Below are 16,415 nucleotides of genomic sequence, written 5' to 3'. Positions count from 1 at the left end.
CTGCGGCTTCTTCTCCGCGCTGGATTCTGGACCGGCTGCAGCTTCATTGAACTGCCTGTCCGGGGAAGCTTAAACAGTAGGGGGCGCTCTACTGTTTAAACTTCCTGCAGGGACAGGAAGTTCAATGAAGCTGCAGCCGGTCCGGAACCCAGCGCGGAGAAGAAGCCGCAGGGACAGAGGGGGACTCTCGCTGGCCAGAGCAGGTAATGTATTGCCGCTGTATTGCATTGGTCGTCGGGCATTCAAACGCCGCTATCGATGCACTCTCGACCCGCCGGGGATCGACCAAAATCTTCCGCACGGATGGATCGACGGGAACGATTGATTTTGGACGGAAATAGATCGTTCTGTCAGCATTTGCGCAACGATTTCACAGCAGATTCGATCACAGTGATCGAATCTGCTGTATATCGGCCGGAAAATCGTTAGGTGTATGGGCCCCTCTAGTCTGACGTCTGCAAGCAAAGATTAATTCAGAAAGAAATAAGACACTTCTCATGGTGTACAGCACTTACACAAGCTACTCAGGACTTCAAAGGCAGTCACTGTCTTTCATTTCAATATAAAAAAAACCCTAAAGTTTCCCTTCTTAAAACAGAAAGTATTTGCAATTATTCAGATTGGAGTAAGCATATGATATCTCCCATGATGCATCACTGATACATATGCAAATCATCCTGTGTTGGCCCTGTGAGCTAACCTCACCTGCAGAACCACTGGAACAACAAAGGATGATTTGCATTTGCATTTTGCATAGCATTGTAGTAAGGAGGCTTTTTGTCCTCTTTCAGCCCCTACACACTCATAGGATTTCTGGTTCACCATGAGCTGTATTTCATTATAAAATTTGAGAAAAATATTTTTCTTTGAAATAAACACTTTAAGAACATCATACCATCCATTTTGCATGGAACACTAAAATAAACATAGAAATAATTATACTGCTCCTTTTAGATAATATACATAATTACATTATTTACAAAATCAGTAATAAATATATTAAATACCCAAGCAAAGTCCAGTTTGGCTTTGGGCCCCTAAAGAGGTACCTGAGTAACAGTAAACAGTCAGCTAAGTTGCAGGCTTATTCAGTCTCCAATGAGCTTCTGCCTTATTGGGTTGTGGCCAGTGCTCAATAACAGTCTAGCACGTCCTGGGGTACCAAGTTTTATTAAGCTCTCCCTATGGGCAGCTCTTGGGGTTTAGTATCATAAAAAGTCCAGTTCAATATAAATAAATAATTTAGTTTCATAATGTCTGGAAAGGAATTAGAGCCCATTTTACTTATTCAGAAGACGTTCTTCATGTCCTTTCACTGGGATTTACATGATACAGCATGGGTTCAACATGAACTCCAGATAAGTACAGGAAAGAGCTTAATGGTGGTACATATTTCTTCTCTCTCTATAAGACAAGTTTTCGTTCCTATGAAACACAGCAGTCTGGCATCGGTAATTGTCCAGACTGATACAGTCTGTAAGGCTCTATAAAATGTCATTTCAGCCCTCCTCCTGTGGTGGTGGCTCGAAATCCTCCTCCCATTGGGGCATTGACTCGTTATACGTTGGTGGAGGGGTCAGAGGCTCTGGCCACCTCTCTTCCGGGAGAAATCCTGCTGCTTTGATTTCATGAATGTCAGATTGGACCCGTAGGAGCATAGGGTTGGTGATGATAACATTCACTGGCACTGTCCCTCTCCTGGAAGCAAGTGAGCTTGAGCTATGGTAGGGAGGAGGCTCCAGCTCTTGGCCAAGTCTCACTGTCCAAATTGTAGCATCATATTGGATAACATCCTCATACCTCGGGACATCAAATTGTCCTGTATCTCTGTTAAGGATCAAAGACAAATAAACATATTAAACTTGTACAAGTCAATCCACCACCAACAAAAAAACATTTACTTGTTGAAGCTTCAAGCTAGTAGCAGAGTATTGTACCGTATTAAGCATTATATAAAGCAATACTGAATTGACTGTGGGAAATGAAAGGCAGATTCTCACCGATGGAAAGGCAAGACTCTAGATCTCATAGAAAGTTCCCGCACTTCTCTGTGTTCCCCCTCCAGCACTGTCCCGATTCAAATTTGCTGCCTCCAGGAGCCTGTGAAGGCTTCAAAAGCACTTGTGTCCCGAGTGCATCCAAAGATGGGTGGCTCCATACTGCGCACGTGCGAGAGTGCACTTGTGCAGTTTGATGCCAGTATGATGCCACGGAAGCACTCAGGGACACAAGTGCTTTTAAGGCCTCCTGAGGATTCCCAAAGATGTATTGGACCAGTTGGGCAAATACCTGCAATGAGGGTGACAACGCTGGAATGAGGATACTGAAAGAGGGCCAGCAAGGCTCTTTGAGATTCAGAGTCTTCCCTCTCCATAGGATGGGCATCTACCTTTTTTAAATCGTTTCAGTATCACTTTAAAGCAGAACATTTTGGATAAAGAAAACGCCATTAGTTGAATCAAAAGGTTAAAACAGCTAAACTCTCAGCATAACATATATCCGGTTGGACAAGAGTCTTATCCAGAGACATAACTATGGAGAGCAGATCCTGCAGTCATAGGAGGGGAACCCAGGGTTGTGAGAGTGCACAACTTCAGTTTTTACCCATCCTCCAATACCGGGGCCCTCCATTCAGAGAAACAGTTTTTATGGCCACAATTGTTATGGTGCAGTTAGTCATGGTGGCCACACTTGGTATGGTTAGGAGAGTCATGTTAGCAGGGCTGGTTCTAGACTTTTTGTTGCCCGAGGCAAACTTGTGAGGATGCGCCCCCTCCTTCCTGATTTGGAATGATCACACAGCATCTAACAATTTACTTATTTAATTCAAATGAAATACTGCTGCTCCCCTGTCTCCCCCCTCCTCACTCACTGTCAGACTCCTCACACGGCACAACAAGCTACTTTTCCCCAATGATGACCCCTTCATCTCGATCACAGTACAAAAATGCTGCCCCTGTAATCTCTGCGCCTGATGCAAGTGTTTCACCTTGCTTCATGACAGAACAAGCCCTGCATGTAAGCTGCACTTTTCTGGAAAATGATGGTGGTCATACTTGTTATTTGACACAGGCTGTGGGGGTCACCATGGCCCCCAGGCTATGGGGGTCACCACACCTCATAAGTGGATGTGATTGTTGCTGGGGGCCCATCAAAGTCTCGCTGGAATGGGTTATACATTTTCTAGCTACATCACTGGTATAATATTTAGGTTCTTCTGAGCTGGGAAATGTAATCTGATGTCTCCAGTTTCCTCCCACATCCAAAAAACCCATACAGATAAGTTAATTAGCTTCCTTCTAAATTTGCTGTAGACCACATGTGTCAAACTCCAGGCCTGGAGGGCCAGATCCATGCCAGTGTTTAGGATGGACTGAGAAAGAAAGAAATGTGTTCTACCTGATGGACCACACCTTTCCTGAATCAGACCCATCAATTCATTTGAGCTGTATCAAAATTGTGTGAGGATCTCGGCCCTCGTAGGACCGGTTTGACATCCCTGCTCTAGACTATGGTAGGGATTAGATTGTGAGCCCCTCTGAAAGACAGTTAGTGTCTGGACAATATACTCGGTACAGCGTTGCGGAAGATGTCAGCACTATATAAATACTAAATAATAAAGCTATTGTTCCCCATCTTTTTGAATCACATAGTTGAACTTGATGGACCGATGTCTTTTTTTAACCATTAACTATGTTAATATAGTCGCACCTGACCTGACTAGTTTACTAGTTGAGTCCAGGGAGGACTGGATCAAGCTGTACCACAGTGGTAAACACACTTGGCCCATGAGAAAGTATCCTGTCCACCACTTTGCTTTTTATCAAATGTATTTATTATGCTAATTGCTATTACACAGGGCCAGTTCAAGTAACAATTGGGCCCTAGGGAAAAAGTAGCCTGGGGCCCCCCCAACAGACACCCCCGGGCCAAAAAGAGTCATTAGAGGCCCTTTGATGCAGCCAAATTTCCCTCCTGGGCCCCTGAGCTGGCTGCTGACCCTCCCCCAATCACCTCCCAACTTAACAGACTCTGCAGAGTACCTGGGGAGCAACAGTTAAGATGGGGAGGGACACCTTGGGGGCCCCTACAGGCTCTGGGGCCCTGGGGCAATTGCCCATTTTTTCCTATGGTAGCTCCGGCCCTGCTATTACAGTTTGTCTTATTCTATTCTGGGTTTGATCTATTTTTACCAACATATCTGATCAATTCATTACTGCACAATTTCATACTGTTTATAAAAGAAATGCGATATGTCCTTTGCGTAAAGCCCTGTAAACGTTATCTGTACAGGCAGGTTTGGTAAATCTACCCCAATACGCCATATATTTTTGTAAAATGCGATAAAGAGGCACTAGAAAACATAATTTGCCTGTTAGCAAACTTTGCAATATGTTTTTACAACTAAATACTCTGACAAAAATACTGTTTCCATAGCAAAAACAATTTGTTAAATTTTGCATGCTCATCGCTAATCCCCATTCTCAGTGAGGCCTAGTGCACACCAAAAATCGCTAAGCGTAATCGCAAACACTCAGAGTTTTTTTAAGCAATTTGCAGTAATGATTCCATGCATGCATGTACCACTGCCTAGTGATTTCCTGTTAATGACTAACGATTTTTGGAGCGTTTTGGTTTAGCGATTTTATACTCTGTTCGGGGTTTTTTAGAGCAATTTCCCACTTTCCCTATACTTTACATTGAGGCATAATCGCCTCCAAAATGCTGCAGGACCCACGTTTGCATTTGGGCAACAATCACATTGCTCTACTGTGAAGCCCTTGTAAACACTGCTAAGCGCTTTTTGAAAAGCTGTCAATTTTAATAGTGCTGAGAAGAGCTCTTGGTGTGCACCAGCCCTTAGTCAGTTTGATCAACTCTATCAGTGACTAAGTACCCACATGTAGATGGATCAGGGAAACCGCACCATCAAGCAAATGAAAAACGAACAATGCGGCGCGAATGATCATTTAAAGGAATACTTAAGTCAAAATAAAAAAAATGATTTTTACTCACCTGGGGCATCCCTCAGCCCCCTGAAGCTGTATGGTGCCCTCGCAGCCCCGCTCAGATCCTCCTGTCCCCGCCGGCGGCTACTTCCGGGTTCGGCGACAGCCGGCGTCAGGCTGGGAATGCGAGTGATTCTCCGCATTCCCAGCCGCTATATCACCCTCTATGCTGTCGGCGGCTGTCGCCGAACCCGGAAGTAGCCGCCGGCGGGGACAGGTGGATCAGAGCCAGGCTGCGAGGGCACCATACAGCTTCAGGGGGCTGAGGGATGCCCCAGGTGAGTAAAAATCATTTTTTTTATTTTGACTTAAGTATTCCTTTAACCACTTTACCCCCGCGCGTACGTATTTCTCCGCCCCTTTTTCCATCCTTTAAAAACCAGGGACGGAGAAACACGTACTTTCCGCGTTCCCGACGCTGCCCGCGCTCCCGCTCGTAAACACGCCGCCCGCCGCTAGTAAAACCGCCGCCGCCCGCTCGCCCAGAGATCAATGAACGGGAAAATCCATTCCCGTTCGTTGATCTAAGCCCCGCAATGATCAGCTGCTCTCCTATGGGCAGCGCGATCATTGTGAGAAAAAACTCACGTGTCCAGCCTCCTTATTCTTCCTCCAAGCTTCCGGAAGGAAGCTTGGAGGTCGCATTAAAACAAAAAGTTACTGTGGCCATCTTGTGGCCAAATAGTAAACTACACCCTACACATTTTTCACATACAAATAAATGACTTTTACACATAAAATTAACTCATTACCTCCCACACTCCCCATTTTTTTTTTTTTTTGTAATTAAAAAAAAATTAAAAAATTTACAATTAAAAAAAATACATAAATAGTTACCTTAGGGACTGAACTTTTTAAATATTTATGTCAAGAGGGTATAACACTGTTACTTTATAAACTATGGGCTTGTAATTAGGGATGGACGCAAAACTGAAAAAAATGCACCTTTATTTCCAAATAAAATATTGGCGCCAAACATTGTGATAGGGACATAATTTAAATGGTTTTATAACCGGGACAAAAGGGCAAATACGTTTCATGGGTTTTAATTACAGTAGCATGCATTATTTAAAAACTATAATGGCCGAAAACTGAAAAATAATTATTTTTTTCCCCACATTTTTCCTATTTTCCCATTAAAACACATTCAGAAAAAAATAATTCTTGGCATAATGTCCCACCTAAAGAAAGCCTAATTGGTGGCGAAAAAAACAAGATATAGTTCATTTCATTGCGATAAGTAATAATAAAGTTATAGACGAATGAATGGAAGGAGCGCTGAAAGGTGAAAATTGCTCTGGTGGTCAGGGGGTAAAACCCCTCAGTGGCGAAGTGGTTAAACGATCATTGTAGTTTTCATGAAAGTCAATGGACATCTGAACGATTGCTCATTCAGTGATCTCTCATGACGGTCGTTTAATCGTCCTGAGTGGTAAGACATCTTTCAACATTCATTAAGTGATGTTATGCAATGTCGCAAAAAATGATCATTTATTGGATGTAAAATCCCGTTGTGGTTATGGACCTTAAAAGCTAAAAGAACCCGTGTGAAGATGGATGGGGGAAAAAGCACTGACGAACAATTATTCCCTGATCAATCTTTAGTGATCGCAAAAATGAAAAACATATGATGGGTTGTGAATGATCGCTTAACCATTTCAGCCCGCGGGGATTTTTCACCTTATGCATCAGAGCAATTTTCACCTCTCATTCATTCGCTAATAATTTTATCACTACTTTTCACAATTTATTGATCTATATCTTGTTTTTTCCGCCACTAATTAGGCTTTCTTTAGGTGGTACATTTTGCTAAGAATAATTTTTTTTATAAATGCATTTTAACAGGATTAATAAGAAAAAAATGGAAAAAAATCATTATTTCTCAGTTTTCGGCCATTATAGCTTTAAAATAATCCACACTACCATAATTAAAACCTATGTATTTTGTTTGCCCGTTTGTCTTGGTTATGACACCATTTAAATTTTGTCCCTATCACAATGTATGGCGCCAATATTTTATTTGGAAATGAAGGTGCATTTTTCCGTTTTGCGTCCATCACTTTTTACAAGCTTATAATTTAAAAAATGTTCGTAGTATACCCCCTTCAAATGCATATTTAAAAAGTTCAGACCCTTAGGTAACTATTTATGTTTTGTTTTTTTAATTGTAATTTTTTTTTCCATTAAAAATTTTATTTGGGTAATATTTTGGTGTGGGAAATAAACAGTTAATTTTTAATGTTATTATATGTGTAAATTGTAATGTATGTAGATGTAGTTTTACTTCGGTTATTCTGCTGGGGACACGGATTGGTGATTGGGAACCATGTTCCCGTTCACTGATCCCAGGGCTACTGGGGGACAGCACGGGGGCGCGCCTGCGATCGCGCGCCGAAGTGCGGCACCACAGAAGAGCAGCCGGCCGGACGTGAGCTTTACATCCGGGCGGCAGAAATGGTTAAAGATTGTAGTTTTTACGAAAGTCAATTGTCATCTGACCGACTGCTCGTTCAGTGATCTGTCATGGCGGTCATTCAATACAAACAATCACCGCGGGTAGGTGGACGTCTCAACATATTTTAACACATTTGTGTTCAATTACGTTCGGCGATGCCATTCAAAACTATAATTCATTGGCCGCAATTGCGTAAAAAAAATCTCGTCATGGGTATGGACCTTTAGGCCAGTTTCACACTGCCAACCAGCGATAGGAAGCATTGCGGTGCGATGATCACGTCGCACCGCAACACCAAAAACAGCCTTCAGGGATTTCTGCATCAATGCGTGGTAGTCCCCCTTCTAGCTGAAAGCCAAGCAGGAAGTGAGGGCAGAAAACTAATTACGCGGATGTGTATTGACAAGATACGGTTCCGCACATGTGGGCCATAACGCTAACGGGAAAAAATGTAAAAGTAACTGCATCACCCTAAAGTCTAGACTTACATGACTTCCGGTCCGCTGCATGCCGCCTACATGCCGTAGGCCACCAACGCGCTGTTGCTCTGGCTGTGCGGCAAAAAAGTCACTTCCAACGCGTCGCATCGGTATGAAATGCCCTATAGACTTTCAATGGTGTAGTGTTACCCGGCGGTAAATCCAGGGAAATCCAGCGCAAAATATTGTATATATAATATATGGTGAAATATTTTGGAACCACAGCAGCCACAAGTTACTCTTCCTATGATCGTAACTCTGAGTAACAGGTTTTTACGTTTACATAAGAATGTTCTAAAAAGGTTGGAATTCTTTCTCGGTGATGTCATTCGCTGTTTATAGTGATCTCGTCTGTTGTTGTTGATAATTTGTTCTGGAAAGGTGCCCGGGGCTTGTAAAGTTGAGATGTGTTCTGAAGGTATAATTGTGGCTGGTAATTTGTATGCAGTGTCTCAGTACTCTATTCTGAGCGCTGGTTTTGTAAAAGAGGTGTCTTTAGCACCGGTTGCATCTGGTTGGGTCTGGATTGTCACTCGAGTGTGTCAGGTTTTATGTGCTCTGTTATTTTCTCAGGGAAAGAGATGAGTGAGAAATCAGCAATGTGTCCCGTATATAGGTTACCAAAAAGTATAGTATTGAGTTTGCACCCCTTTAATGAATTCATGTAAGTTGAGTAGCACTTTGCGTCCGAGTGGTTGCTCCATTTGGTACTGAGTAAACTCATATAGAGCCAATTGCAAAGGGGAAGGCTACTGTAAGGAGTAAAGAGGGGGGAGGTTAGTGTTAAGAGTGTATAGAGAAGCAGCCAGAGAAGTTTGAAGGTCCTTTCAGAAAAATACAAAAACGAAATCACAGGAGTAGTGTTGAGCCAAAATTTTCGTAATTTCGTGTTTCCTTAATTACGGACACGAATTTTGCCGCTACGACACGAATTCCTAATTTCGTAATTGCCATACAATTTGGAATTCCGTAAGCGAAATTTAGGTTTCGTCATTCCGCGTTTCGTTACAAATTAGTGTTTTTAACGCGAAATTTAGTAATTTCATGTTTTCTATAGAAACAAAGTTATTTTAGTTACAAAAATGAACGTGATTTCATTTCTAATAGTAATTATGCACATTTAGGTAATGACTAAACGCAGGAAAGTCACTCATTGATTGCAATTACTGATTGCAATTACTGATAATGCAAAGGCCCCTGCACATGCTGTCACTTTAAATTTATCAGGAGGCTTTATCTGCAGCCACTTCTCAGACAGGTGCTCTTTGTCAAGGTGCTCTTAGCATGCTGAGACACTTGGGCCCATATGCAATTCAATTTTTCTCCTTAGTTTTCTCCAAGTTGATACTTTTAAACTTGTCAATAAAATGCATTTTAAGCCACCAGAAAGCAAGAAAATACCCAAATAATTTTGATAGTGCTTTTTTGCTTACTTTTTGGTACTTTTTTTAGTTGAAAAGTGCTGGAAAATTATTTTAAATTGAAGATGAAAAATTATCTCCTAGGAGAAAACTCAGGTGAAAAAGTGAATTGCATATGGGCCTTGGTTTTGTGCCTTGCAATATCTGATAATGCAAAGGTACATGCATGTTCTGTCGCTTTAAATGTACCAGGAGGCTCTACCTGCAGCCACTTCTAAGACAGGTGCTCTTTGTCAAGGTGCAGTTAGTGGTCATGCATGCTTAAACACTTGGTTTTGGGCCTTGCAATATCTGCTAATACAAAGGTACCTGCAAGTGTTGTCGCTTTAAATGTATCAGGAGCCTCTGGACTGGAACACAATTTTGAGAAAGGTTGAATTTGCGTGTTAAACATGAAATTCTGATTTGTTTGTGTTATGTAAACGATCGTAATTACGAAAAAGATCATAATTACAGAATTACCCATAAACACGAAATTTTGCGTAATTTCGTGAAATTCATGAAATTTCTATTACAGCCATAATCGTAATTTGTGAATTACGTGAAATTTCACAAAATTTCATGTAATCGTAATTTGGTCATTACGCTCATCACTACACAGGAGGCCCAGTATAGTAATTCATTGCACTAGGTATATGTATTGGTCACAAGTGTGGGTTGCAAGACCAGCAACCACAGTATCAAACGAGTGGGTGAGGACAACCCCTCCTCACTCAGATCTTTTGATCTTCTGTGAATGTATGAGTTGCACTCTTAAAAACTGTTGAGAGTTATAAGGAATTCAAAGAACGATACCCTCTAAAGAGACTAGAGAAGTGGAAGATTTTATTGTAATGAAAGAGGCACCAGAAAAGAAAATCAAATAGTTTTAACCATTCAAAAACTAAAAAAAAAGGGTAGCAGGCAAAAAGGGCGCCAGCTGTGGGTGGATGAAAAGGGCGCTGCCATAGACTCTAAAGAAATTATCGTTACATAGCGTGGATCGGGGAGGTTGGCCCTAGAGCTGCGCAGCCACACTCGCGGCTATGCGGACTGCGTAGCCACGGCCAGAGGAAGCGGCCATTTTGGGAGAGGCAGGGGAGCCCGACCCGGGCCGTGGGGTCGGGAGCCGGCCCGGGGGGCTAATGAGCGGGGGGACCCGGCGGATCGACACAGAGGGTGCGGACGGCGTCCTCCTTGCCGTAAAAGATTATACAGGTAATTAACTTTTTTGACTAACTTGGCCTCGTAAGTCCTTTAATACAGCGAAAAAAGCAGAAAAAAGGGCTCCACAATAAATATCGTTAACAACATTAGAACATAAAAGAAGTGAAGTATGTTATTGTTTTAGAAGCTTGCAATGTTCTAGTTTTTATCACATTATTTTGTTTGTATGTCCATTTTTTACGTTATCAAAGATATTATCGTTTCTATGTGTAAAAGGGTGTTTCTGCAGATGGAGTGGTTAGGCACCACCCGGGCAGCGGTTAGTTTTAGGCAACACCAGGGGGGTTGGTTAGGGTTAGGTACCACCAAGGGAGTTGTTAGTTGTAGGCATCACCAGGGGAGGGTTCTGTGTGAGAGTAGGGTTGGGTTAAGCTGTATTGTTGAATTACGTAAAGATTTTTAACGTTAATATATTTTTGTTATTATTTCCCGTCTGTTTTTACAACAGTATTTATCGTTAACAAAGTTTGACAACGATGTTTATCGTTATCAGATTTCGTTATTCACTGGCACCATTTCATTATCCAGCCGAGCCCTTTTTTCATGGCGCCCTTTCTTCATGCACGTGAAAAAAGAGTTTACCTTAATAATTAAACTACTAATGTAAGGTAAATAGGTACTTAATTGAAACACTTAACACATTTTGCAACTCTGAGCCTGTTTCCTCATGTTAAATACAGTGTCTTCGAGAGAAAAATAGGCCCTCCTAATAACTGACCTTTTTTTCTCAAAATATTGTATTTAACCTGAGGAAGTGGGCTTGGACCAGAAAAACACATTGTTTTAAGTGTTTAATTAAATAACCTATTTACCTTACTTTTACAATCCTCCCTACCCTCTGGTGCCAGTGATGGGAAGAAACATGATCCCCCTAGGCTAGTCAACCAGTATATTACACCTTACTTTATGAAATTATTGTGAGTAGCTCAGTTAATAATTGTGCATGCAGTAGATAAATTGTGAAAAAGTACTTACGGGTCCACCTGCCGAGGGGTTGACTGTCTGTTGTCCACCTCAGTAGGACTCTCCACGTTCTCCATCCTCCGGGACTTTTTAACGCAAGTTGAAACCGTCACTAATAGGTAACTGATGATGGCCAGGCTGCCAGCCCCCAGGAAACAGATCCCCAAGATGAAGACTCTGTCCGATACGGTCAGCAGCACCACCCCGATAAGAAGGAAAGCCATTCCGAGGGTCACCACCGTGCGATGTATGCCCTTCCTTAACTCGCTGGATGCCATCGCCACTTCTAAATGGGTGACTGAAGAAAATCCGTCCATCATTAATACTTTTCTTTACGTAACATAATCCCATATCATACATTGTAATTATTAATGCATAACAATGGCTTATTTATTTTGGTATCACCCTTTCCTGTTCTGTCAAAAATGTAATTATTTATGTATAAAGAATTAGAAAAGTGGGAACACCTTTCACAGTTTTGTAAATATTTATTATATCTTTTCATGGGACAATACTGAAGAGATGACACTTTGATACAATGTAAAATAGTCAGTGTATAACTTGTATAACAGTGTAAATTTGCTGTCCCCATTTCCATTTTAGTAAAAAAAAAAAATATTTCAATGCATTTTGGCTGTAAGTTTACTTTTTCACCACAAGATTGTGCTACAAACACTATCCTGGGTTACAAGAAAGTGTTCAACATTTATTTTTACATTACCTTTTACTTTTGTTAATATGAATGATCTTGGCCCGTGATGGGGGTCATGTCCATTCATTTCAGGCACTTTGATTGGTTTGGGGAACACAAACTCCCCTTTACCAATCACCGTTATTTAAATCCTGCCGTGAATGAGCGGCGGGAGCGTGCACACCCACAGCAACAACACTGGACACATATATGCGTCCAGATAGACTATAGTCATCCAGATAGGATAAGGCTGTTAATGTATAAACTGCTGGCAACAAAAATGAGTATATCCCTAAGTAAAGAATGTGATAATTCTGCCCAGTTAGACATTTACCCTCTCCGAGGTCATGTTACTCATTAGTGTAACAAGATCTCAGGTGTGAATGAGGAGGAGCAGGTGTGTTAAATGTAGTGTTATCACTGTCACACTCTCTCATTCTGGTTCAACATGGCGCCTCACAGCAGAGAACTTTCTAAGGATCTTTAAAAAAAGAATTGCTGCTCAATATAACGATGGCCTAGGCTGTAAGAGTATTGCCTGCACCCTGCAACTGAGCTGCTGTACTGCGGCCAAGACCAGTTAAGGTAGTGCTGGAAAATAATGGTGGTGGGCACACAAAATATTGACACTTTGGGCACAATTTTGGCAATCTCCACTTAGGGGTGTACTCACTTTTGCTGCCAACGGTTTAGACATTAATGGCTGTGTGTTGAGTTATTTTGATGGGAAAACACACTTGCACCATTTTACAAGCTGTACACTGACTAATTTATATTGTATCAAAGAATCCACTGGCGTAACAATAGGGCCTGCAGCCCCCTCCCCCTGGGGCCCGCTTGGGGCCATTTTGGGGGGCTGGAGGGGTCACAGCATGAGGTGAAAGCCATGCTGCACTTCGGCGGGGAGGGGGGACGGTCCCCCTCCCTCACCTCGGGCTCTCCCCTCTGCGCTCCCCTCCAGCGTTGCATAGTTTGTGTATGCAGGCGGCGGGCAGCGGCTGATACATACCTTCCATTCCGTGCGCTCCAGCGTAGACGTTCCTCTCTCTAGCCTCTGACGTGACTTCCTGTTTATACAGGAAGTCCCGTCAGACACCAGAGGGAGAAACATCCGCACTGGAGCGCACGGAAGGTATGTATCTGCCGCTGCCCGCCGCAGCGCAGAGGGGAGAGCCCTAGGTGAGGGAGGGGGGGATGTCCCCCCTCCCCGCCGAAGTGCAGCATGGCTTTCCCCTCATGCTGCGGCCCCTCCAGCCCCCCAAAACGACCCCAAGCGGGCCCCGGGGGCGCTCAGTATTTCTGCAGGGGGCCCGGTGGGACCTTGTTACGCCCCTGAAAGAATCATATCTTCAATAACAGCGCCACGAAATATGTTGGCGCTTTATAAATCAACAATAATAATAATAATAACAAAATGCTTAGAAAACGGTGAGAGGTTACATTTTTAAAAAAACACAACTAAAATGGCTGGAATACAGAGACTGACATATTTTTTTCCTTTTAAACAATGCACATTTCCTAGCTTCCTGGCTGTCCTGCCTATCTTCTGCCTCTAATACTTTTAGCAGTGGACCCTGAACAAGCATGCAGAACAGATTATGGATTATGATTTAATGTGGCTCTGGGCAAGATAACATACAGTATTTGGTAGTAGATTTGGTGCCCCCTTGTGGTCATTTTGGTAAACTGACATGGAGTGAGGTCACAGAAAGTGGCTGGTGGCAGGCCCAGATTTACCTCACAGGAGCCTATGCGCCCTGGTATCTTAGACTTTGCTCTTCATGAACCTACAAACACCCACCGAAACGCACCACAAGTGTACTAACTTGCCCAGCTGTCACTTCTCCCCTACTTCCCTTTCCCTGGTAAATTTGGCCCTGACTGGTGGGCCCCTTGACACCCACTACGCCCCAGGCACCTGCCTAGGCTGCCTGGTGGACAGTCCTGATCTGTTTCTGTTTGACTGGATTAGCTTGTTTCAGGTGTGTGATTCAGATACTCCTACAGCCAAACAAATCAGCAGAACTGCCAGGTAACTGGTATTGTTTAAAAGGAAATAAATATGGCTGCCACCATATGCCTCTCACTTTAGGATCCTTTAAAGGACAACTGAAGTGAAAAGACTATGGAGGCTGCCATATTTATTTTCTTTTTAACAATAACAGTTGCCTGGCAGCCCTGCTGAGCTATTTGGCTGCAGTAGTGTCTGAATAACATCAAAACAAACATGCAGCTAATCTTGTCAGATCTGACAAAAATGTCAGAAACACCTGATCTGCTGCATGCTTGTTACGGGTATATGGCTAAAAGTATTTGAATCAAAGAATTAGGAGAATAGCCAGGCAACTGGTGTTGCTTAAAGGGGAACTGAAGAGAGAGGTATATGAAGGCTGCCCTGTTTATTTCCTTTTAAGCAATACCAGTTGCCTGGCAGCCCTGCTGATCCTCTGCCTCTAATACTATTTAGAGTTGGGCCGAACGGTTCGCCTGCGAACGGTTCCATGCGAACTTCCGTGGTTTGCATTCGCGTCCCGCAGGCGAACCTTTGCGGAAGTTCGGTTCGCCCCATAATGCACATGGAGGGTCAACTTTGACCCTCTACATCACAGTCAGCAGGCCCAATGTAGCCAATTAGGCTACACTAGCCCCTGGAGCCCCACCCCCCTTATATAAGGCAGGCAGCGGCGGCCATTACGGTCACTCGTGTGCCTGCATTAGTGAGAGTAGGGCGAGCTGCTGCAGACTGTCTCTCATAGGGAAAGATTAGTTAGGCTTAGCTTGTTCCTGGCTGCATACCTGTTCTGTGAACCCACCACTGCCTACCTGTACTGTGAACTCACCACTGCATACCTGTTCAGTGAACCCACCACTGCATACCTGTTCTGTGAACCCACCACTGCATACCTGTACTGTGAACCCACCACTGCATACCTGTTCAGTGAACCCACCACTGCATACCTGTTCAGTGAACCCACCACTGCATACCTGTTCAGTGAACCTGCCACTGCATACCTGTTCTGTGAACCCACCACTGCATACCTGTTCTGTGAACCCACCACTGCATACCTGTTGTGTTCAGTGAACCTGCCACTGCATACCTGTTCTGTTCAGTGGACCCGCCACTGTATACCTGTTCAGTGAACCCGCCACTGCATACCTGTTGTGTTCAGTGAACCTGCCACTGCATACCTGTTCTGTGAACCCACCACTGCATACCTGTTCTGTTCAGTGGACCCGCCACTGTATACCTGTTCTGTTCAGTGAACACGCCACTGTATACCTGTTCAGTGAACCCGCCACTGCATACCTGTTCTGTTCAGTGAACCTGCCACTGCATACCTGTTCTGTTCAGTGGACCCGCCACTGTATACCTGTTCAGTGAACCCGCCACTGCATACCTGTTGTGTTCAGTGAACCTGCCACTGCATACCTGTTCTGTGAACCCGCCACTGCATACCTGTTCTGTTCAGTGGACCCGCCACTGTATACCTGTTCTGTTCAGTGAACACGCCACTGTATACCTGTTCAGTGAACCTGCCACTGCATTCCTGTTGTGTTCAGTGAACCTGCCACTGCATACCTGCTCTGTGAACCCGCCACTGTATACCTGTTCTGTTCAGTGGACCCGCCACTGTATACCTGTTCTGTTCAGTGAACACGCCACTGTATACCTGTACTGTTCAGTGAACCCGCCACTGCATACCTGTTCTGTTCAGTGAACCTGCCACTGCATACCTGTTCTGTGAACCCGCCACTGTATACCTGTTCTGTTCAGTGAACCCACCGCATCAGTGCGCATACTGTGTGATATACCACTCCGTGCATACCCGATATGGACAAAACAGGTAGAGGAAGAGGTAGTGCCAGAGCCAGAGGAAGGCCACCCGGCAGGTCTGCGCGAGGTCGTGTAAATGTAATTTCGTGTGGACCTGGCCCACAGTACAGTGCTCGGAAGAAGGCACGTCCCATCACCTCCCAAGATTGTCAGGACGTGGTTGAGTATTTAGCGACACAGAACACCTCATCTTGCTCAGCCACCAGCGCTACTACTAGCACCACTTCCGCTGCATTTGACACTTCGCAAGAATTATTTAGTGTTGAAATCACTGATGCACAGCCATTGTTGTTACAGCCAGAGGAATTTTCACCAGCTCATATGTCTGAGTTACGCGGCAACACTATGGATGTAAC

At 43.7% G+C, this 16,415-nt stretch overlaps 1 protein-coding gene across 1 annotated transcript in view; it reads right to left on the bottom strand.

The window, feature by feature from the left end:
- Positions 1 to 220: 220 nt before the first annotated feature.
- TMEM139 (transmembrane protein 139) overlaps positions 221 to 16,415 on the bottom strand; it is a 28,165-nt gene continuing 11,970 nt past the window's right edge. Inside the window, exons 2-3 of the mRNA XM_068258791.1 lie at positions 11,546 to 11,831; positions 221 to 1,827 (exon numbers count right to left, since the gene is read on the bottom strand). Of these exons, the coding sequence (XP_068114892.1) occupies positions 1,500 to 1,827; positions 11,546 to 11,811 (594 nt within the window). The 5' untranslated portion in view covers positions 11,812 to 11,831 and the 3' untranslated portion in view covers positions 221 to 1,499. The remainder of the gene's footprint in view (positions 1,828 to 11,545; positions 11,832 to 16,415) is intronic.

Source organism: Hyperolius riggenbachi, chromosome 10 (assembly GCF_040937935.1).
Source record: "Hyperolius riggenbachi isolate aHypRig1 chromosome 10, aHypRig1.pri, whole genome shotgun sequence".
Classification (NCBI taxonomy): Eukaryota; Metazoa; Chordata; class Amphibia; order Anura; family Hyperoliidae; genus Hyperolius; species Hyperolius riggenbachi.
The sequence above is the reverse complement of the archived record's forward strand: the minus strand, read 5'-3'. Positions and strand labels throughout refer to the sequence as shown.